Genomic DNA, 21,643 nt, shown 5'->3' on the forward strand with positions numbered 1-21,643 from the left:
GTGATTCGCGGTCACTCATTCCCCTCTCATTCATCCCCACATCATTAGCCATTGATTCCTCTTGTAAGTAACCCAATATATTACTCCAGGAAAGTAATCAGCAGTGAGAAACCCACAAAGCTGAGCCGAATGCAGCGGAGCTGGTAATACGCATTTTCATCTTTCCCTTGTCTCCCATCTCTCCTCTCCTATCCTGCTCAATGAATCCTTCGAACAATAGATAACCACGGAGATTATAACCAACCTGCAAGTAAGCAAACAGGGCCACCCGAAAGGAAATTACTTGGGCGAGTGTTCCTCACCCACCCACCCACCAATACCCAACCCATACACACTAATATCCCACCCTAGCATCCTATTTAGGAAGTATTGCGTATTGATAATCTTGAAGTAGAAGAATTAATCGGGGGTCTCAGTTCCTGAAATTTCAAGTGATGGGTAGGTAATGTGGAATGCAGCGGGTAGTAGTAAGTAAATCTATAAGATTTTGTTCTGGTTCGAGTTCGTCTTCGGTTCGGGTTCGTTCGATTGTAGATAAAAAAAGATATGAAGGGAGGGGGGATTATATATAGGTATGTGGGTGGAATAGCTCCTCCCTAGACCATCTTGTGGGGTTCTAGAGGACTTAGATGGATAGTGAGGAGCCTTGTGACTAAAGTGTTTGTGGCATGATGTTGCTGCTGATACTGCTGTTGCTGGAGGAGGGAGGGAGGGAGGGAGGGAGTAACTCGTAGGGATGGGATGGGTGGGATTATATAGCTTTCATGATGGGGAAGAACTTGCTGGTATGCGGGAGGTGTCGATAATTTTTGGCGAGGAAGCGGATTGATCCTTGATTTGGGGGGGGGGATGCGGGTTAATATGAGGATGTTGACTGCTTGGTGGTGTTGGTGGGGTGTGTCATGAGTATGGGAGGCTTTACGCTGTACTACTAGAGAATGTGATGATAGGAATAAAGATATCGAAGCTGTATCGTGTTATATTCATGTTTCATTGCCTTTACATGGTGTGAGAGGTCATGTTTCCTATCTAGGTCTCATGTCCATCTAGAATACTCTGGTTGCACAGAAATTGCCCGACGTTTCAAGTTGGACTCTCCTCGGGCACTCCTGTACCACTCCTAGTGAACCTCAGCCGGTGTTGCACAGACACACGAGTAACATAACGGTTGACCTACGTCCGATGCCAGTAATCAGTCCATCTGAATCTAAACTGAAGTTCACATATTGTTCATCTATGTAGCCAGACTGGAATACTATCGAGACCCTTCAACATGAGACCTCCGCCATGTGTAACATTCTCGTATGAGCATCATACCTCGGTGTGTATGTGTCAAGATCCACGTAGGCCAAAAGGAATATATCCCCTTCTTAGCCCCGGGCGTAGAAGGTAGAAATATGGCATGTCTCAACAGTATGCAATTAAACCGGCTCAGATATTCTTCTTATACATTTTACCATCAGCAGCCTAATAAGGAGTCGTGACAAAACCCGCATCATTCCTCAAAGCCAACTCAATCTCTCCTTTCTCATGCTGCATCATCTGCTGCATCATCTGAGCTCCCGGTCGTCCAGCCGGCCCCGTTCCCCACACCTGCTCCCCAAACATGCGCAACTGCATCGGGAACGACGGATCCTTATAATGTTCCAGAACATCGGACTTTTCCACCGCGCAAGCCAGCGAACTCCAGTTGTCTCCACGTCTCAGTCCAAACGCCACACACGCCTTGGCTTTCTGAGGGGACCACCACTCCGGCAACAACCCGCGTTTGCGCTCCGCCAGACGCAGGAATCGCCGGAACCCGTCACGACTATCCGGTGCTCCACCATAAATGCAGTCCATATCCGCATCGCCGGTGAAGACGTAATCATCCTCCATGCGCATCCGATACACGTCGATGAGCAGCTGGTAGACGTCGTTTTCGGGGCGGTTGTGCAGCCAAGTCTTGCTGTGTAGCTGATGGAAGGGTTTCTCGATATGGGCTTCGAGGGTTTGGGGACGTGGAAATGCACTTTTGGTAGGAGTAAGGTTGGTGGCGCTCTCGCCAGCATTCTTGCTGCAGATCTGCTTGTGTTTCTTTCAGTCGGCTTTTTGACAGTCGCGCGAGCAGTACCATTGCGTTTTGCATTTGGCGCAGCGTTTGAGAGGCACGGTGGTCGAGCCGGGCTTGGAGCACACGGTGCAGGTTGTGGATGCGTTTGTGTCGGCCATGATGGGGTGTTTAAAGTAGAATGAAAAATGACTTGTGGAGGAGAAGTGGAGATGAATTGAGTTTGAACTGCCAGGGCAACTTTATTTTCAGGAGATAAGCGGTGTGCTGGGGCGGTCAGTGGGCACGTGTGAATGTGAAACAGGGATCTTCCATGTAATAAACTTCAATGGTATCAGTAAAGAGAACGAGATCTGGAGCTGGCAAGAACGTTTGCATATATCGTAGAGCCAGCAGATCTATGGCCCAGCCACAACATAATAGCCAATCCAGCATCGACAAAGAACAGCAAGAAATATCGTCGTAGTATCGTCGTCAATAATCCATCGAAATAAATACTCTTTGAGGAACCAGCCCCTTCATGCACGTGTAGGTGACTTCCACTAGAACTACTGCAAGAACCGTCTCGGCTGCAGGGTCCCGCCTAAAAGTCAGTACTTGAGATTTAACCCAATTCCAACGCAGCAAATCGGTGTGCCTGTCTTCCAGAGTCATTCAGTTGCAATATGCTGCCTGCGGCTCCTCTCCCATTGGGGTAAGACAAAGATTATGCTAGCCTGTATGTGCAATGTGGGTATATTTCCAGCCAACCAAATGCTTCAGTGGCTCCCTGGTAACTCATGCTTTGGTCCAACCGTTGACATCAGCTCTGCCGGCACCGGATGGCTATCTAGCTCGCTCGGTGGTGATAATGGTTTTCCACCGTAGCCATACTGCGGATACTGACCCAAACCCTGAGGTTGTGTCTGTGGCTGCTGTTTCCTGGAACGTCTCATGAAAAAGAACAGGAGCGCAGCGATGGCAGCTACCCCGACGACACCACCCACGACACCACCTGCTATAGCGCCAGTGTTGGTATGTGAGGAGCTATTTGAGCTTGGCCCAGGGGTAGCGGAGGCCGATGCTGTTGTCGTTGCTTCAGTGTTCGCCGTGGAAGTCAAAGCCGCAGTCGATGTAGCACTCGCAGTCGAGGTAGCTAAGTAGCAAGCAATCAGCATCCGTCACAAGCACCGAGGACCTTGGATATAACACTTACCGGAACTGATCACCCTGAGTGCACTGTAGCTGGCATTTCCCGGCGAGTCGGGGTCTAAACAGCCCACCCAGTCCGTCCCCTTGAACATGAAACCGGTCTGATCGCTCATGCAGCAGAAAGATCCCGTGTAATTATACATATTCCAGGTATTATTTGCACATTTCGGAGGGTCAATGTCGGCCGTACAATCCGTCCAGCTCGGGCAGCAGACATTGTTTGGGATTGAAATCCGTGAGCCGGGACAGTAGGAGCCGTGGGGACAGCACGCGTGCCAGTCATCCCAAGTCTTGCCGCAGCCCACTTCATCGCTCAGACAGGAGTTGTTCCGACGAATGGCAAATCCTTGAATGTCGGTCATGGTAGCTGAAGGTGTAGTTATCCACAAGATCAATAAGCCCGGCACGGCGCATTCTTCAAACAAGTCGTCGAAAGGAAGAAAGGAGCAGGCTGACGGCCCCCAATGCGCAAACCCTGCTGGGTAGGCTGAACACGCTTATTCAGCCCGTGTTTGAAACTCATTTCCGCATTGTGATTCTGGGGCGTTAGGGTCCTTAGTTTGATTGGGATCAGCTGGCTTAGTGCAGGGCACGACCCGTGTGGGTGCTTCTGCCCCAAATGTGGAGGATTTTAGCCGATCAGGGTCCACAGAGGGCCGGTGGAGGAGGTTCATCACCGCCAGCTGATGCAGCCGACGCAGCTGAGAAATCAGTCTTCAAGTGTATTGATATGGGGGTATCGGCCATCCCTTTCTCACAATGCCGCAAGAGACGAGGAATGTTGTCGTTCCAGAAACACGTGCATGTCGGAAATGTGGAGAATGAAGCCGCTGACCTGCAGAAATCTGCTCCTGCACCCGTCAGACCGTTGATTAGAGTCATGTCAACAGTGATACTATGTAAACCTGAAAGTAGGACCTTTTTCTGTTGGCTTACCCATGGACCATCTTTGAACTGCAGCCTCACTCGGTTAGCCACCTACCTTACTGCGAAGAGCCTGAGGAAGTGAAACCCGAAGTTACTGCACGGCTGAAAGAGCGAAGCTGGCTGGCGATAGCGGGGCACCAGATAGAATTTGGAAACCATCCGCGGCGGGAGACGGCCCGTGCACCGAACCATCGGTTGTCCAACAGCGGAACGGAATTCGGAACATCCGACACCCATCTGTGGCTGACATCTCCACACAATATTACTGAACCAGTGTGCCTATAACAAGGAAATGGCCGTATATACCCATTCTATTGATCCATAGCCAACCTATCTATACAACCTACACATGCCCACCCGGCCGAGAAAGCCTCGACGGCCTCTCATGCTCGGCACTCGAATTCATCATAACCGGCACCGAGAGCAAAAAGAAATGATCCGGCACGGGACTCATAATCAGTCTTGAGCAATGCTCCACATGACTTAAACTCCCAAACCGCGCCTCCATCACTGTCCCCGTATCGCGCATTCGATAATACTTCTGCCAGTAGAAGACACAATGAGCGATATGCCACTCTCGCGTCGACCAGAACGAGCCTCCGGTTTCGCCTAACAGAGCGATTTCGCTATTCGTCAGGGGGATGGTGCCGTTCTCGTCGAGATAGTAGCTCCATTCACCGTTGGGGCCGGGACCGGCTTGGTCGAATTGGGCGGTTAATTCGGCGTCTCGGCAGTGGGGAGGGAGCCAGGCGGTGGCGAGGGAGTCGTAGATGCAGTTTAGATGGAGGGCTTCGTCGATGGTGTTGCCGCAGTCGCAGATGGTGAGGCCGGCGGGGAGGGTCTCGGGTCGGTAGACATCGGGGACGGGAGAGTGTGAGGTTGGTTGTAGGTTTGGTGTAAAAGGGAGGATGTGGGAGACGAGTGATATGAGGCCCCAGGCGGCAAGGAGGTATAGAATGGTGTGGAAGATGGCGAGGAAAGATTTCCGCTTCCACCATGGCACTGGTCTGGGATCATGATCATCGTAGATGTAGCCGTCTTCTGATGATGAAGAACGAGGTGGCTCCGCCGGGGAAAGGAAGGGTGTACTGGATAATCCCATGGTGCTTATACTGGCAGATATGATACTGCGTCAATGAAAGAGGATGGTGACTGTAAATGATAGTATCCCTTGAAAAACATAGCAATAGGGAAGAGAACTAACGGACAAAAGGAAAGAAGGAAGGGAAGAGGGAGGGGCCCTTACGTGATGTGCAATTGATTGCGAGTCACCATCTATCTCGATAACGCTAGACAAACCATCTGCATCGACAAAATTACGTCTGTCACAGCACGTATTACCATGCGGGTCTCCACTAGGTGCAGCAGACTAATGTAAGCGGAGGAAACAAGGACAACGGCCGAGATCGCGATCTAGAAGGACTCGGTCATCGGAAATGATAGCCAGAATCCATCATTTTATTTAAATAGCGCAATAGGCGCCAAGGAGACATGCATATGCATCCACTGCAACCTGCATTTTCTTCCATTGCGCCGACGCCTGGTTTCAAGGGTCAAAAGTACTACGTCTAGATCTTCCTAGTGATTGGCTTCTACATAAGACTATGCGAGATAAGACATGGTCTGTGTTCTGCCCGCATATGTCGTTGATCACGTTGACTACGAACTTGAATGCTGGTGGATATTGCTAATTGTCTCGCAATATAACGTATATTTTCTAGATGTTTACGCCAATCAAGACCCACTATCAAACCTACCTGCCATTGTGCCCCCCCTTGTGTAGAAACCCCCCACTGCCCAGCTCAACCGCTCCGAGATTATGACTTGTGCCGTTTTCCGGATAAGGGTTGCCTGTAATTTTATTGTCTTAGTACCCATGCATGTTCCAACCAGCAGCCAACTCACCAAATATTGGATGAACGAGTAAGCCTGGTTCATGCGGATCAAAAGAGTGCTCTGCCATCCATTGCTCGATTTTCTCCCACACCACACATTGACGGTGGCCATCATCTGGCGCCACAGGGCCGGGGGCACTAGACATTTCCACATCAGCATCAAGTCGACTAGCTACCTACCACATGAGGAGGTTACTTACTCCGTAATCCAGTGGCTGGGAATAAGAGAGAGGTCGGGATGGCATTGGACGTACTGTCTCAGCCAATCTAGACAGTGCTCTACAAGTTGGTCAGTACAGACTCAGTTTCTTATGTGGAATCTTTTGTCATCACTCGCCTGTATGTCGTTTTAACATGAACGTCTCAAATTCACTAATGCCGGGATAATAATGCTCTGCGTAGATGTAGTGGTGCAGCCTCTGAACACAGTGAAGTCCATGGTAAGCGGATACAGTCACATAGTAGCCACTCCCGTCATTCAGTTCGACGATGCTATCCTGAGCTGCGAACTCTTCTCCCAGTTGGTCTTGGGTGACTCGGATGTTGGTATCTAGTATGAAAGTAAGCATTGTATTGTTGGAAGGAGCATGGATGCTTGGGTGTTGGTACTATTCATGAGATTATCCCAGGCCTCCTCCAGCTCTGGTCTCGGTGGCCCGTTATATGAATTCGTTTTGTGAGGGTTTAATGTGCCGTCATGATGATATATGGCTAGGGTTTCAAAGACTTGTGGTCTGTACTCTATGGCGTCTCGTAGAGGGCCTTGACCGATGGTGAGCGCACTGAATCGTCAAGGGCGTTAAGGGGTAAACTAACTGGTGGTGATGTCCGGATACCGGATGTATCTTTGGTTGGACCATGGGATATGGTAAAAGAGGACCAAGAGTATGTTCAAAGAAAGAATTATGAGGTGAATAGTAAGTGAGCGCCAGCGGCCTCCAATCCAAGAGGGTCTCCAGAAGGATTCCCTGCGTGATTGAGTCGCGCTCAGAAAGCCTTCCTCTTCGGCGGCCTCATCGGGGTAATACCCCTTCTCGTCGTCCTCAAGTGGTTGTTCAACATGATTGTACGCCGGCATCGTGATGCTATTCCACCTTCTAGGAGTAGAGACCTGGCGCAAAGTGAAATCGAATGGCCTGCGAGAGTGAATAGGTTTATGCTATGACTGTAAATGTGTCTATACCCCGTTTCACAAACGGAGAGGTCATTCCGATCTTGCCGATAGAACTTGCTTATCTCCAGCATTACGGCATACAAAGTACGACAGGGCGGTTTCAAGCTTGCCCTGCCGGAGAACGTCTGCCGCATGCCTTGTATTACGGGGATCCGTCGGAGGTAAGAAGCGAGCGTGCCGGGTTTCGGACCTGCTGGACCGTTTAGCAACTCGAGCTGTTGGAACTTGCGAACTTCTAGCATTGTCGTAACGCAGGCAGGAACATCGCGTCATTGGTGCCATCCATTGTCCAGTAGTGCTATCTAAGATAGAGGGGCCACTACAGGGATCTACGTAGCCGCTCCGGGGCTCCGTCGGAGGCTTCCGCAACGCCATTAAGGTGGGGAGGGGAAATGCATACTATGCTTGGGTAAAAAGAGGGGTAAACTGGTAAACTGCCAGTCACGATATAGTTCGATTGCTGTATCAGCTATGAGTTGATTTGGGTAACGGTTAGCGTCATCTAGGTTGTCACCCCGCCGCTTCGGTGGTTCCACGCCTGATAGGAACGCATTTTGCAGGCATCTGGCTGGCCACTAGAACAGATTCATGTTAGCCTCTGGTTATCTCTCCACCAAGGAGTAACAAGCATATCCGGCTTGGTCTAGATTCTGGTATCTGATTAGTTGCTGCCTTCTGGTTTTGGAAGTGCGTTGGTGACCCGGGAGACTTGCCCCGTCGGAGGACGATACTCCACACCGGTATACACTGAGACTTTTACCTTTGGTGGAGAGCGTAAAGTGTATATCGGGTAAATGGAAGATTTGAGGAGCCGGAGATGGCGACACATCTAAAGACTAGCCACAGGGAGATGCGTAAGATAGGACACCAGAATTCGCTATCAATACAACCCACCTCCTATACGCATCAGCTATCGCCCACTTCTCTCCTTCTCCCTGGTATCGGATGTCGGCTGCATTCTATGGTGCCTTATCCGTATCAAATGTCAGTTATTACAAGCCAAACATACCAATGCCTGTCTGCAGTATACCATGTACGTTGGTAGATGTGAGGAGAGTGAAGACGACCCGTTGCTCATGAATGCCGTCCTCCTCTGTCAAGTTGACATTTAATCTTTCATCCCTGTAGTTAGACACCGTTTGCTTTGACCGGGGGCCTCATCGAGGTAGAACAACTAAGCGAGCTTATGAGACTAGAACAATACAGGCAGGAGACAAAAGTTGCTTCCAGGAAGATACCAACTAGATTTCATACTAATGCATCGGGATAACGACCGGTGTTACAATCCATACAAGCAAAGGTTAGGAGACTAAGCTTGCACATGCAGTAAAAATAGAGACATCGCAGTACTTACCATGATAAGAATTTTTATTGTCAGTTCTCGCCATTGCGACAACGAGAGCCTGGGTCCTGAGTCAGCATGGTCCTCAAATACAGTGGCCAAGTTGTAGTATAAATACAGGAACATCATCACACCTGTTGGATCGTGATCCATCCTTCAATTAATTCATCATTATCACGAGGATATTCTTCCAAACTCTCTTTCAAGCTCAACATACCATACTACTTTATTCTTTTCCTATTCCACTGCCAAAATGCGTGTTCAGAACGTCGTTGTTGCCGTAGCCTTGCTGGCTTTCGGGGCCAATGCTTTGCCGGCTGGTCGTATGTCACATGTCCCGAAAAGATTCAATGAACCAGCACTTACTCAGGTAGCAGCTTCTGCGCAGGTCGCTCGTCGTAGTGACGAGGAGTGGACTAAAGTCCTTACTGAGGAAAAGCGCTCCCCCACCGACGAGGAATGGACCAAGGTTCTCGCAGAAGCAAAGCGTTCCGATGAGGAGTGGACGAAGGTTCTTGCCGAGGAGAAACGCTCTCCCAGTGACGAAGAGTGGACTAAGGTCCTTGCAGAAGAGAGCGTTCTCCTAGCGACGAAGAATGGACCAAGGTCCTGGCAGAAACCGTCAAGGTCTAAGCTAGACTCTGTCCGAGGTTAAGTCCTCATCCGGCATGAGGATTGGACTGCGTGTATGCTTCAGCAGTTAGGATATGGAATATTAGAAACTGTTATGTATGAGAGACAATGAACTTCCGATAATTACCTACGTGATAATGCCTGATATGGCTGGCACCTTGATTGTGCCTTTGATCGTCTGCGGTCGGCTTCATCGTGGCTTTGTATCGGTGAACCAGTAACAATAAGTTGGTTCAACATATAGAAGACGCTTAGGAGGAAAGGGACTAGAATTTTTACCTCGATATAGTAACCCAGACTCATAATCGCGTCATTAGCTGCTTCCATCCGTCCGAGTACCCCGAGAATTTTAGGCTTGTGCGTTGTCATACGCAAGCCGCTCACTTGATTCTTGCGACTAGAATCGCATTTCCTTGTACAATGTATCTTTATCGACGAACTGGAGGAAAATATAATCTGCAGGTGTCTTTGCTACACAGATCTACGAGCAGTTCCATCGCGTTATCGCTTATGGCCATTGCCATGAGAATGTGTACCAGGATGGAAGTTTGAAGTATCCTCCAAATCATCTTCAGCGGGCCAATGCGCCGCCATATACTCATCAAGGCTTTTCTGCGAGTTGTCAGTATAATCGAAGCCAATCAGCAGAGGGAAACTCACCCGTTTAGTACAAGTATGAGCGATTCCAGCTCCGTCGATAGTACCATGACTAACCCCAAGACCGGTAGGGTACTCAATGGTCATATCCATGTTGCACAGTATTGCTTGAAGCAGATACCCGTGACAATGATCAAGATGTGTTAGCTTTACGACGTCAGGGATAGTCGGGTCGTCGTTCAAGGTGAGGCCGACCAGCGTGCTGCGATTCTCGACATGGGCCCAAAATTCGTCCCGGAGCATCCTCTATTGTTGCAAGATAATGGGTGAGTGGAGGGTCATGAGGGTGAAAACCGGGAATATTGGTTTTCTTACTAGACAATGATACTGATGAGCCCAGCTAACTCCATACTTATTGTGACGACCATTGAGCAGAATCCCCGGGGGAAGATTGTAGCGCGCCGGCTCATCAATAACGGTCCAGCCTGCGCCTTGGGGCAGCAGATCGTTGGAAAAGTGCTCCGCTGTTGTGATGTCGAGAAAGGTAATTTTTTCGTATTGTCCTTGCAATTTGATCAACTCAGCAAAGTATAGTAAGTAGTAGAGTGAACCGAATTGATCTCTTATTATTCACTCTACCGATCAAAGGGGCAATGCTTACTAGGTGGAAAGGGTCCTTCTCCTTGGCTTTGACCAAGTGCCCTTCGATAAAAAAGGATGGGTATGAGGGAGTTCAAGAACAGGGATACCGCAAGGATATATAGAATTAGTTTTCTGCGAGACTTTGTCGCATGTGTCGAATATAGTACTCTTTCCCTACCGCCGTCTGTTGGGTCGTCGGCTGAGACGTGCATGTACTGGGGTTCTCCCATCTGCTGCCGTTGGAATAATTTGGAGATTGAGCTCCCGAGCCAGCGAACCTCATGCATAATACTGGGCATGGCGAAGTGGTGCGAGCCAAACACGGATCACATGGAAAGGGGGGGAAATGGAAACCGAATAATTGTTTAAGGCGGGATTGGGCTTCAGCGCAAGAAACGGGGGTAGAGGGAGGGGTCTATTTATGGACTAGGCTGCTTCACTGTATGTGCCTCCTATGTAGTACTCTGTAGTGCCAATTATTTCACCATCAATGGCCAGTATTGTGTGGCCAACTGCTCCATAGATAAGGTGCGTAGCTCTAGCTTGGCAATGCTTGTGTTCCACGAGCAATACTAGTCGATACGGGCGGACCCGGGTGTGTGTTCTTCCCCTGCGCCAATCTTAGGAGCGACGACTTGTTTCTGATAGGTAGTCAAGCTGGGTAATATCACTACTACTACTAGTAGTAATTACCAGTGTTAGTAGCACTTGGTCGGCAGCCCGGGGTACCAGGGAAGAACGTGCGCCGATAAGGATGACCCACTCGATTGGATCGAGGAGTGATGCCTGGCCGTTACCCCATCGGGTACTCCGTCGTACTTATAGTTGCATCCACCGGAGTTGCGCAGTGGGCCATCTTTCCCCCTGGCCATCGACCATCTGCTTTGCTCTTCCACACCGCGCTGTCGTCACTCACCATGACATGTCCGCCAAACAGTGACAACGGGTTTGGGCCTCGTATCAACCCTGGCTGTCGTCCTTTCGATTTCACTCTACTGTTTGAAGATGGCTTCTTTGGGTTGCTCCCGGCAGCCCTGTTCCTGCTTCTGGTTCCCCAGCGACTGCATTTCCTGCGCACTTCCCAGGTCAAACTGCTCTCATTTCAACTGGCAATCGTGAAATTGGTGCGTCCGCCAAAGACAATTCCATAAGTAACTATCAGCGAGATTTGTCACTGACCAGGACCGTAAACAGACCCTGCTAGCTGCGCTGTTGGTGTTGCATGTGCTCTACACGGCTCTGCGGGTGGAAGACCCCGATCTCCGTACCAGCGTAGGACTGGCCTCTGGAATTATCAATATCATCGCAACCGGCGCCGCGATGGTGCTCTCCTTTCTGGAAGACCAGCGCTCAGTAAAACCATCGGACCTGTTGGTAATCTACTACTCTGCCGAAACTCTTCTCGTATTACCACAACTCCGTTCGCTGTGGGAGATTCCTACAGCCAGCGAGGCTTGCCGGGCATTATGGATCGCAATCTTTATCCTTACCCTCGCAGTACTAATTGCAGAGTCACTTCACAAGTTCCGACTTTTACGACCACTCTATCAAAAGTCAACCGGAGAAGGGATCTTCGGGTTCTGGGGTCAGAGCTTCTTCCTCTGGGTACTACCGGTTCTTCAAACGGGTTACTCAAAGTCGCTGGATATTGGGGATATTCCAGAGCTGGATACTGATCAACAAGCACAGTTCACCGAAGCAGAAGTAGAGACCGCTTGGAAGACCAGATCGGGGAGATATCGAATGCTTCGGTCTACATTTTATGCCTATCGGTGGACCTTTGTGTCCGGAATCGTACCACGGCTCTGCCTTGCTGCTTTCAGCTTCTGTCAGCCGTTTCTTATCACCGCCACAGTTGACTACATCGGAGAATCCAAGAAGTTCGACAGCAAGAGACGGGGTCAGGCCATTGTGGGCGCATATGTCCTAGTTTATCTGGGCTGGGCTGTAGGTCATGTTGTTTCTTACTGATGTTCTTCCAACTGATGTGTTGTTTGAAGATATCTACTGCAGTATATTGGCGCCAAACGAACCGGTTCAATACAAAGATTCGCTCTGGTTTGATATCTATGATTTACACTCAGACCTCCCGTCTCAAAGCCAGCGACATCAACGATTCGGCAGCCATCACTCTTATGGGTACAGATGTAGAAAGAATTGTCCAGAGTCAGAAAACGATCCATGAAACATGGGCATCGATCTTGGAAGTGGGAATCGCAATTTGGCTGCTGGAGAGGCAGCTCCTAGTTGCCTGTGTGGTCCCTGCCGTAATAGCAATAGGTCGCTATAGCCACTGCAGCTGATTTATAGGGTTACGTGATCTGACTCTCTATAGGCTCGGTGTTGGCAATAGGCCCGATTTCAAATCGGTCGGGTCAGGCCCAAAAGCAATGGATTGAGCGCGTTCAAACCAGAGTAACAGCGTCTACCAGCATGCTACGCGATATCAAATCCGTCAAGATTCTCGGGCTCTCCCGTGTGTTATTCAACACAGTTTCTGAAATGCGAAAGCTCGAACTAAAGACTTCTGAGCGCTTCCGAAAATTACTCATATGGGAAATCGTTATTTGTAAGGAAGGAGATCTCGATAGAATTGGCAGAGCTAATGTCCATAGCGAACGTGCCCACTGATTTCACCCCCTTTGCTACCTTCGCCGTGTACACCATTATCGCGGTCGTCAGGCACAATAATACACTCCTCTCAAGCCAAGCGTTCACGTCTCTTTCGCTTATATCCCTTGTAACTAACCCACTCCTCACTTTCATTCAGGCTGTGCCTTCTGTGCAACAGGCGATGTCATGCTACCAGCGCATCGAAGAATATTGTCTCAAAGCTCCTGTATCCTCTGCCGGTAGTTCAACCTCGCCCATGCCTTCAACTGCACCTGAGGAAAGAGTAATGGAGCTGAAGGCCTTCCCGCCAAGACCAAGATCCGACAGTGACCCTGTGTCCTTCGAGCGAGCCAACATTGCGTGGTCGAAGGATGGCGAAAACCAACTCCATGATATCAACCTCACAATCAGACCCGGAGTGACCATGCTTATTGGACCTGTAGGCTCTGGAAAATCCACATTGCTCTCTAGTGTGTTTGGGGAAACGGTCACGAAATCTGGTCAAATCCGGGTGGCATACTCCCAATTGGCCTATTGTTCGCAAGTGCCCTGGATAATCAATGACACCGTTCGACAGAATATCATTCTCGGGTCTGCATTTGATGCAAAGTGGTATGAGTCCGCGATCTTGGCATGTGGTCTCAAGGATGATCTGGCGAACATGCCGGGCGGGGACCTATACCGTGCAGGCACCGATGGTCTTTCTCTCAGTGGAGGCCAAAAGCAACGGATTACACTATGTCGCGCCATATATTCGAGGCAGAAACTAGTGGTACTCGATGACGTCTTCAGTGGGCTTGACTCGAACAACATCAGTGTCATTGCCACCCGTCTATTTGGCCCGAATGGATACTTTCGTACATCTGGGACGACGGTTCTTCTAGCTACTCATACACGTAAGTCAACACGCTGGATTTTTCATAGAGAGAATCGTGTCTAACTGCATGATAGAATATCTCATTCAGTATGCGGACCAGGTTGTTGTCCTCGAAGGAGGCAGAGTTGTGGACAAGGGGTCATATGAGAATGTGATGTTACTCCGCAAGCCCGAGATAGCCGCCAGGTCTCTGATGAGCACAGAAGAGATTGCCGAGGAGGAAACTTCGAAAGTTCAAACCCAAACCGATGGTGACTCAGACGAGGTAAACAGCAAGCCTTCTGATTCAGATTTGAAAAACCCACAGCGACGAGATGGCACTTGGTCAGTATACAAATACTATTACCAGTCCGCTGGCTTTATAGCATTCACGATCTGCATAGCTTGCATGATCGTGGAAGCGGTCAGCGGGAACTTTACAAGTACGCCTTCATTTCCCCCGTCCTTGTCCCTGGCTCAGAGCTGATTTATTTCCTTTCCAGCTCTCTGGATTCAGTGGTGGGTAGAGGCAAACGAAAAGAAGCCCAATCATGATGTCGGCATGTACATTGGAGTATATGCCTTGCTCTTCGTCATACAGTTCTTGGGGACTGTTAGTGGTCTGTGGTATGTACTATCAGTCAATATGGGTTAGTATCCCTCGACCTAACACCCTGTCCCACTATCACAGGCTATTCATCATTACGGTCATCAACAACACCGCAATGAACCTCCACTCCGACCTTCTTTCTGCGACTTTGAGGTATGCCGAACCTTTCTTCTCTTGTCCATGGGACCTGCTCAACAATGAATTAGTGCACCATTCAGCTTTTTCCAAGCCACCGAAATTGGGACCTTGACGAATCGGTTCAGTCAAGATATGGAGTTGATCGACATGACACTCCCTCTAGTTGCATCGATGTTCTTAGCAGGTAATAGGCTCCTTTTATTAGAACACCGGGTTGAGAAGCCGCTAACATATATTCAACACAGGTCTTGCAGCCGGTATAGTCAAGCTGGTGATTCTTTGTGTCGTCAGCAAATACCTGGCAGCAGTCATTCCAGCACTCCTGATCAGCCTAGTGATCCTGCAGAGATATTACCTCCGTACTTCTCGGCAAGTCCGGCTGTTGGACCTCGAAGCCAAAGCTCCCCTGTACACCCACTTCACCGAAGCAGTCCAAGGCTCCACCACCCTCCGCGCCTTTGGGGCAGAAGCATGGTTCCATGAAAAGATGTACCGGCTCCTAAACCACTCACAACGGCCGTTTTATATGCTTTTCTGCATCCAGCAATGGCTCACGCTCGTGATGAGCTTGATTGTAGCGGTTTTGGCGGTGATCATCGTCGCGATGACCACCTCGCTGGCCGACCGATATAATGCTGCCTCTGTCGGAGTGGCCCTTACGTTGATTCTGACCTTCAACACCACCCTCTCGAGCACTCTCCGAATGTGGACTAGTCTGGAAACGAGCATCGGGGCTGTGTCACGTGTACAGCAGTTCGTTCGAGACACCCCGCGCGAGACAAAGCAGGGACTACTCCAGTCCGTGGCTTCTCCACGCTTCGAGCCACCGGACTGCACGATCAGGTTCGAGGCCTTGACAGCAGGATATGGGTGAGTCCACTCTTCTCTGGCTCGTCGGATGGGGCTATTGTGGATCGGAAATTCGTGCTCTAAGACATAGTGCGTTTAAAGCCGAGCTAACAAACTTCAATCTTAGTGAATCCACTCCACCCATCCTGAGAAACATCTCCCTTACAATATGTCCGGGCGAGAAAATCGCCATCTGTGGCGCATCTGGGAGTGGGAAAAGCTCACTGATTATGTCTCTTCTTCGCATGAACGAAATCCATTCGGGAACCATCTCGATGGGGGGCTGCGACATCTCGACCCTCGAACGACAGGACATTCATTCCCTCATTAGTGTGGTCCCACAAGAGCCGTTCCTGATGCCAGGGACTGTTCGGTTTAACCTGGATCCCTTCCGGAGTGCCTCGGATGAGCACATGGAATCTGTGCTTCAAAAAGTGGGTCTCTGGGATCGAATAAAAGCAAATGGGAGGTTGGATATGGACCTGTCCGATGTCTCGACCTGGTCTGTGGGCGAAAGGCAACTGCTCGCCCTAGCCCGGGCCCTTGCCGTCCCACGACCGGTGCTCATCCTGGACGAGGCCACGAGCAGTGTCGACCGGGAAACCGAAGCCGCCATGCAAGATATTATCGAGCAAGACTTTGCCCAGCAGACCGTGATGGCTGTGGTTCACCGCCTGTCCTACATTGACCGATTTGACCGCGTGGTATTCCTCAAGAACGGAGAGCTACTCGAATGCGACACCCCTCAGGCTTTACTCGGTCGGGATAGCGCATTCCGACAACTCTACGAGGTCTTGGAAGGGCACTGAAGGTAATTATTGAGACGGGAGGCTGGTTTTCTTTACTTCTGATTGACATAATCCGGTCGGTCGCGACATGGTCGACTACGATCAGTCCGGACTCATCGATCGCATCATCGCCTGACTGATGCCACCAAGTCCCCAGGATCAGCTCAGGATCCTATGTGTATGATTGAAGCTATAATTGATATCAGTCGTGTTATATGAGGAATGGACTGAATGGCAGACTCAACGCCCCAACGAGATCCCACGGAAGTTTAGTATGCGATAGAACTGCCAATAGCGGGCCTGGCTTACGGATAGTCTGGGCATGGGGCCCCTGGTTGGCTTGGTTCATGTCTGATACGGAGTACTGACTGGCAGGTAGGCCCCACGAGGGAAATAACCCAAGATCACTAGGGGGATGGGCGTCGGGTGGAGGCTGGCCGACGGCCGCAGCGAGTCGCATCCACGTGGTGCCCACAACTATGTCCTGCATTTGGAGCAGTTCTTAGTCGAAAGCCACCATGCACGATGCCGAATGGCGCTCTTCTGACTGGACGGGCTCGTATATTGGAGGGAGGCACTATTGAGAATGTTGGATGGCGTGAGACTCCATCCGGATGGATTCATGGCAGCGACGTGGTGTGATAGCTGTAGGAATCCCCCGGGATGCAGCACGCATGACCAGGTCGCAGCCAGGCGAAGCCCTTTCGGGCGGGGGTTGCCGATATCTTCGCGCCAGTGGCGGAGGGGCAATCCATGTCCTCTCCTCCAATCTTGCCATCCGAGAGTATCGAGCAGGTGGCCCGGACGCACCTGCATGTCGACGGGCATCCCCATCGGTCCTGGTACAGAATCGATTGGTGTAACATCGGTAAGGCCAGTGGTGCGGGGAGCGTGAGCCCTTGGCCAGGATGGATGGCGAGCTTAGGTGTGCTGCAGGAGCTCCGTGGGAGTTCCGGTCCTGTACCTTCCATCCCTGCCGCTCTTATCGCGCCGGCATTTTGGCCTCCCTGATGGACCCTCGTCCCTGCACCCCCTTCCCCATAAGGCGGATTGGGTCTCTGGATCCTATCAGTGACCACAAATGACAAGGGACGATTGGGAATAACTGGTCGGTGGTGGGTCACCGAGGCAGCCCACCGGGAGAGATGGTTGCTCGAAGGCAAAAAATGAGGGCCGCGGATATTGGGCCCTGAGCGCTACGGAATGGCGTCAGCCGCCAGCCCGATGACAATTCACTTCCTGGACTAATTCATGTCTCATATGCACCCCAATTCACTTCGGGAGGGGGGGCAAATTGGACCGCCGGGTGAAGTACCCAAGAAATTGGAGGGTCTTGGGTTCCCTTCAATTTTTTTTTTTTTTCCCGCGGTGTCTGTGTCTCTACGGCTGTAAAGAAGTCGGCTATCAGCGCCTTGGTGTCTCAATATCATATCTTGAGCCCTTGGCAAGTGGGGGACGGCCAGGCGATTGGCGGATTGAGAGGGGTCCGATAAGGCGAGAGAGAGAGAACAGTGAACGGACCGGAGCGGCGGCCGGAACGTTGGCGGCGCCGGACCACCCACGACCCTAACTAACCCTGTCGCCGCCAGTCCAGCGACATGGCTAATTTCTTGGGTCCGTGGTATCATCAAGCAAAAGGTCACCGTTCCTTATCACCGTTGCATCCCTTATAAAAGCCACACCCGCCCTAGGCACGCTCATGGGTGACCAGTCCGACCAGCCTTTCCCACTCCTCTGGAAAGTGAGAGCCATCCACCATGCCCCGTAGCGTGTCCGACGCGCCCATAGAGGGCGACGGGATCTTGGTCTCAAACCAGGATGCTGTCGACGAGAAGTCCGCTGTCAAGGTTCTGGCTGCCAAAGACGACGCCAAGGTCAGTGGGAACGAGCTCAGCGGCGAAGAGGACCGTAGCAGTGTGGATGAGGACGCTATCATCGTCACTGGTGCGGACGCAGCCCTTCACCTGCTCCCGCTGCGAGATGACTTCGACAATGCCCTGACCTTTCGGAGTATCCTCCTGGCTTCCGGTCTGGCGTGCTTCCAGGCCGTCATGAACCAGATCTACATGGTAACACCAGAACCCCTCATCACCTATGCCCCCTGCACCCGCTGACAGAGAACGTTCTAGTTCAAACCCACTGCCGTCAACATTCAGGGAACCTTCATCGTCCTCATCGCCTACTTTGTTGGTAATGCCTGGGCCAAGTTCCTCCCCCGTGGTGATAAATTCGAGGCTCGGTGGAGGGCCAATGGCGGCCAGGGCAAGCTCCCTTGGTCGATCGCAATCCTCAAGATCCTCAATTCCGGGCCATGGTCTCTCAAGGAGCACTCGATCTGCGCCATCACGGCCACATCCGCCTCGAATGCTGCTGCCTCTGCGCAAGTGTTTGCGGCGCAGAACCTCTTCTATAACATGCCCTTCAACGCACTCACGGTCATCTTCAGCACCATCTCCATCGGCCTGTTCGGCTACGGTCTCTGCGGTATTATGCGTCCCATCGCGGTCTGGCACGTAGAGTCCGTCTACTGGTATACGTTGCCGACTGTCAAGACTCTCCAGGGACTTCACTGGCAGGAAGTCAAAAACTCCAAACCACTCCGATACTTCTGGTATGCCTTCGCTGGCATGTCTCTTTACGAGATTATCCCGGCCTATGTTTTCCCGTGGCTAAACTCTGTCTCAATCCCGGTGCGTTGTTTCCTCTGCCTGCTGAAACTCTTGACACAACCCACTAACCTGTCATTATGCAGTGCCTGGCTGCCCAAAAGGCCACGGGTTATACGGGTGAAACGCTCACCAACATCTTTGGTGGAGCCACTAACAACGAGGGCATGGGTTTATTCTCCCTCAGCTTCGACTGGCAATACGTATGATGCTGTTACATCCGGAGTGGACCAAGTTCGGAGGCTGACCAATGCAGATTACCTCCTTTCAAACCGCCCTTCCTCTTAAGCTGCAGCTTCATCAAGCGATCGGTATCGCTGTCTGCTTCATCGTCATGTCGGGAATCTATTGGGGCAACGCCTGGAATGCCAAATCCCTTCCATTCATGTCAACCCAACTTCTTACGGCCGACGGTGACTCCTACCCGCTCACGTCTGTCTTTCCCAACGGTGTGCTCGATAAAACTGCCTTGGCCAAGTACGGCGTCCCCAGATTGACGGGCACGTTTGCGTATGCCATGCTGATGGCCAATGCCGCCGTAAGTTGGTCGAAGCCATGTTTCGCATCTAGTGGCTAACAATCTCTTAGATCGGTGCGTTGATTATGCATTGCATCCTCTTTTGGGGCAACGACATCAAGGAGGCATATAAAAGCGCAAAGCAGGGCAGATATGATGACCGGCATCACCAGCACATGGCCAAGCATTACAAGGAAGCGCCATGGTGGTGGTACATTGCGGTACTTGTTATCAGCTTCGTCCTTGGTCTCGTCGTGGTCCTCAAAGAAGACATTGGCATGCCCGCCTGGGCGTACATTGTCTCGCTCATAGTCGGAATCATCATTGCACCATTCGTAAGTGCTTTCAAAGACCGCCTGCTCCAAGTGTCTCTGACCATGATCGCTGCTACAGAGTACCATCCTCTTCGCTCGCTACGGCAACGGTATTGCCACCAACAACTTATCCAAAATGTTGGCAGGTCTCATGCTTCCCGGACGCCCCGTCGGCAATATGTACTTTGCTGCTTGGTCGCACAATGTCATCTCCAACGCCGTCAACCTGTCCAATGACCTGAAGATGGGCGAATACCGTAAGCTGTCCCTTTTGCTCGCGCATCACTCAACCCACCGGACAGATACTAACCCACGCATGCAGTCAAGATTCCTCCCCGCGTCATGTTCTTAACCCAGATATACGGTACCATCCTGGGTGGCTTTATCAATTACGCCATCATGGTTTCCATCGTGACCGATAACAAGGCGCTGCTCGCCACCGGCAACGGAAACTCCTCCTGGAGCGGTGCGACCATGCAATCATACAACACCAACGCGGCCTCGTGGGCTCTCGCCTCCTACCTTTACAAAGCGGGTACCCCGTATTCAATGGTCCCTGTTGGTCTCGCAATTGGTGCTGGTGCTGTCATCGTCCATCGTCTCTTCTATCAGGTTAGTCTCCCCCATAACTGCCCCTTCCGTTCCTGGATGCTGACGGACTTTCTAGTTTATCCCCAAGATCGGCCGTTTCGATATCTCGGAAATCAACATGCCCCAGTTCATCCAATACGCCGGCTACATCCCGTACAACCAGTCCCAGACCTGCATTCTCTTCAGCTGGATCATCGCCGGTTTCTATGTCCAATACTACCTGCGCAACTGGCACCCACGCATCTTCAAGGACTACTCTTACCTCGTCACTGGCGCCTTTGACGGGGCCAGTCTCACGGTCATCTTCATTCTCTCGTTCGCAGTGTTCGGTGCTGCAGGAACAGCGCATAACATGCCAACGTGGTGGGGAAACAACGGGAATGGAAACTACGATTGGTGTCCGACGACTTAAAGTAGTGTGGTGTCGTTATGGTGTGACAGCGACAAACTAGGAAACTGGTTTCGTTACGCTGACGGGGAAAAGCGTGTCTATATTAGACCTCGCTTGGAAGGATGCTTTGTGGCTTTGTATACCTTCAATACTCTACTATGGTACATTCGTGCGATAATTACAATTAATACGCGAATTTTGATTAGTGAGTAAGGTCAGAACTGAACATCAAACATCATAACCTACCGTGAGACATGACTTACAACCCGAGTCTCTCCTTCATATTATTCCATTTTATCTTGGGAATACTTCCTTGATGCTGTCCCTCGAAATTTCATTTCACTCTTCTTTTTCTCTTCCTTCTTTCCTATACTGTACGCGTACCCCCATCATCCTTATATGATAGTCATCCAATCCTCCCGACTTACTCTGACATGTGAGTGCCTTTTTTTCTTTTCCCCCTCTTCCGTTATTCTCTACTCCACTCTTGTTCTTTCATATTCTTCCTTTTTTTTTTCCCAACTCCTTCTTGCGTATCTTCTCTATTGCTCGTGCCACCAAAGCTGGTGGCTGGATTCTGTTTGTTCAGTACTACATACATTCATCCAATGATCTTATTCACAGATGTACTATGTCTACCACTGAAAATTACAGAATACCTGAGTCATTTTGGGCCTGTGGGGGGGGGAATTAATATGAATGTCATATATGACTTGCTTCTATCTGGGGTAGAGAACAGAAAGAAAAATAGGAAAATGAAAAGAAAAGAGGGTAGATAAACGGGTAAAAAACAGAAACAAAAAAAAATAAATAAATAAATAAAAAGAAACAAGAAAAAAAAACAAAATGGAAAAGAAGT

At 50.5% G+C, this 21,643-nt stretch overlaps 8 protein-coding genes across 8 annotated transcripts; 3 read left to right on the forward strand and 5 right to left on the reverse strand.

Annotated features, from left to right (window-relative positions):
- Positions 1–1,025: 1,025 nt before the first annotated feature.
- On the reverse strand, positions 1,026–2,646 carry BO80DRAFT_479345 (uncharacterized protein; the record flags this gene model as incomplete). Its single annotated transcript, XM_025723298.1, has 3 exons — positions 2,114–2,646; positions 1,486–2,056; positions 1,026–1,046 (listed from the first exon to the last, which is right to left on the reverse strand). Exons 1-3 carry the CDS (start codon positions 2,209–2,211, stop codon positions 1,026–1,028), a joined length of 690 nt encoding a protein of 229 aa, XP_025573139.1. The 5' UTR covers positions 2,212–2,646.
- BO80DRAFT_152232 (uncharacterized protein) lies at positions 2,647–3,759 on the reverse strand. Its single transcript, XM_025713797.1, has 2 exons — positions 3,246–3,759; positions 2,647–3,185 (listed from the first exon to the last, which is right to left on the reverse strand). Exons 1-2 carry the CDS (start codon positions 3,601–3,603, stop codon positions 2,809–2,811), a joined length of 735 nt encoding a protein of 244 aa, XP_025573140.1. The 5' UTR covers positions 3,604–3,759; the 3' UTR covers positions 2,647–2,808.
- Positions 3,760–4,526: 767 nt separating this feature from the next.
- Positions 4,527–5,126, reverse strand: BO80DRAFT_325380 (uncharacterized protein; the record flags this gene model as incomplete). Its single annotated transcript, XM_025715156.1, has 1 exon — positions 4,527–5,126. A coding segment is annotated over one exon (600 nt), but the record flags the coding sequence as incomplete, so codon positions are not given.
- Positions 5,127–6,035: 909 nt separating this feature from the next.
- On the reverse strand, positions 6,036–6,844 carry BO80DRAFT_360827 (uncharacterized protein; the record flags this gene model as incomplete). The annotated part of the gene is made up of 3 exons (XM_025715981.1): positions 6,036–6,201; positions 6,397–6,613; positions 6,673–6,844. Coding segments are annotated over 3 exons (555 nt in total), but the record flags the coding sequence as incomplete, so codon positions are not given.
- A 1,988-nt stretch (positions 6,845–8,832) lies between these two features.
- BO80DRAFT_503826 (uncharacterized protein) lies at positions 8,833–9,234 on the forward strand (the record flags this gene model as incomplete). Its single annotated transcript, XM_025724400.1, has 2 exons — positions 8,833–8,902; positions 8,957–9,234. 2 exons carry the CDS (start codon positions 8,833–8,835, stop codon positions 9,232–9,234), a joined length of 348 nt encoding a protein of 115 aa, XP_025573143.1.
- A 479-nt stretch (positions 9,235–9,713) lies between these two features.
- BO80DRAFT_360934 (uncharacterized protein) lies at positions 9,714–10,286 on the reverse strand (the record flags this gene model as incomplete). Its single annotated transcript, XM_025715984.1, has 2 exons — positions 9,714–10,115; positions 10,185–10,286. Coding segments are annotated over 2 exons (504 nt in total), but the record flags the coding sequence as incomplete, so codon positions are not given.
- A 1,082-nt stretch (positions 10,287–11,368) lies between these two features.
- On the forward strand, positions 11,369–16,326 carry BO80DRAFT_360754 (P-loop containing nucleoside triphosphate hydrolase protein; the record flags this gene model as incomplete). Its single annotated transcript, XM_025715978.1, has 10 exons — positions 11,369–11,575; positions 11,646–12,398; positions 12,452–12,731; positions 13,067–13,960; positions 14,016–14,363; positions 14,424–14,547; positions 14,612–14,683; positions 14,737–14,852; positions 14,914–15,538; positions 15,645–16,326. The coding sequence occupies 10 exons, from the start codon at positions 11,369–11,371 to the stop codon at positions 16,324–16,326; spliced, it is 4,101 nt and encodes a 1,366-aa protein (XP_025573145.1).
- Positions 16,327–17,601: 1,275 nt separating this feature from the next.
- On the forward strand, positions 17,602–20,994 carry BO80DRAFT_152287 (OPT family oligopeptide transporter). The gene is made up of 8 exons (XM_025713798.1): positions 17,602–18,374; positions 18,435–18,995; positions 19,058–19,174; positions 19,228–19,509; positions 19,560–19,823; positions 19,882–20,059; positions 20,125–20,414; positions 20,470–20,994. The coding sequence occupies exons 1-8, from the start codon at positions 18,063–18,065 to the stop codon at positions 20,803–20,805; spliced, it is 2,340 nt and encodes a 779-aa protein (XP_025573146.1). The 5' UTR covers positions 17,602–18,062; the 3' UTR covers positions 20,806–20,994.
- The last annotated feature ends 649 nt before the right edge of the window (positions 20,995–21,643 follow it).

The sequence above is a fragment of the Aspergillus ibericus genome (genome assembly GCF_003184845.1).
Source record: "Aspergillus ibericus CBS 121593 unplaced genomic scaffold BO80scaffold_33, whole genome shotgun sequence".
In the NCBI taxonomy this organism is placed as follows: Eukaryota; Fungi; Ascomycota; class Eurotiomycetes; order Eurotiales; family Aspergillaceae; genus Aspergillus; species Aspergillus ibericus.

Bases quoted from the DNA above. Each gene is read 5' to 3' on its own strand.
- BO80DRAFT_152232 (XM_025713797.1), bottom strand. From the start codon at position 3,603: ATGACCGACATTCAAGGATTTGCCATTCGTCGGAACAACTCCTGTCTG. The intron at 3,186-3,245 runs GTAAGTGTTATA...CTTGCTACTTAG, and splicing joins ACTCAGGGTGATCAGTTCCG to CTACCTCGACTGCGAGTGCT.
- BO80DRAFT_152287 (XM_025713798.1), top strand. From the start codon at position 18,063: ATGCCCCGTAGCGTGTCCGACGCGCCCATAGAGGGCGACGGGATCTTG. The intron at 18,996-19,057 runs GTGCGTTGTTTC...GTCATTATGCAG, and splicing joins TAAACTCTGTCTCAATCCCG to TGCCTGGCTGCCCAAAAGGC. The intron at 19,510-19,559 runs GTAAGTTGGTCG...ACAATCTCTTAG, and splicing joins TGCTGATGGCCAATGCCGCC to ATCGGTGCGTTGATTATGCA.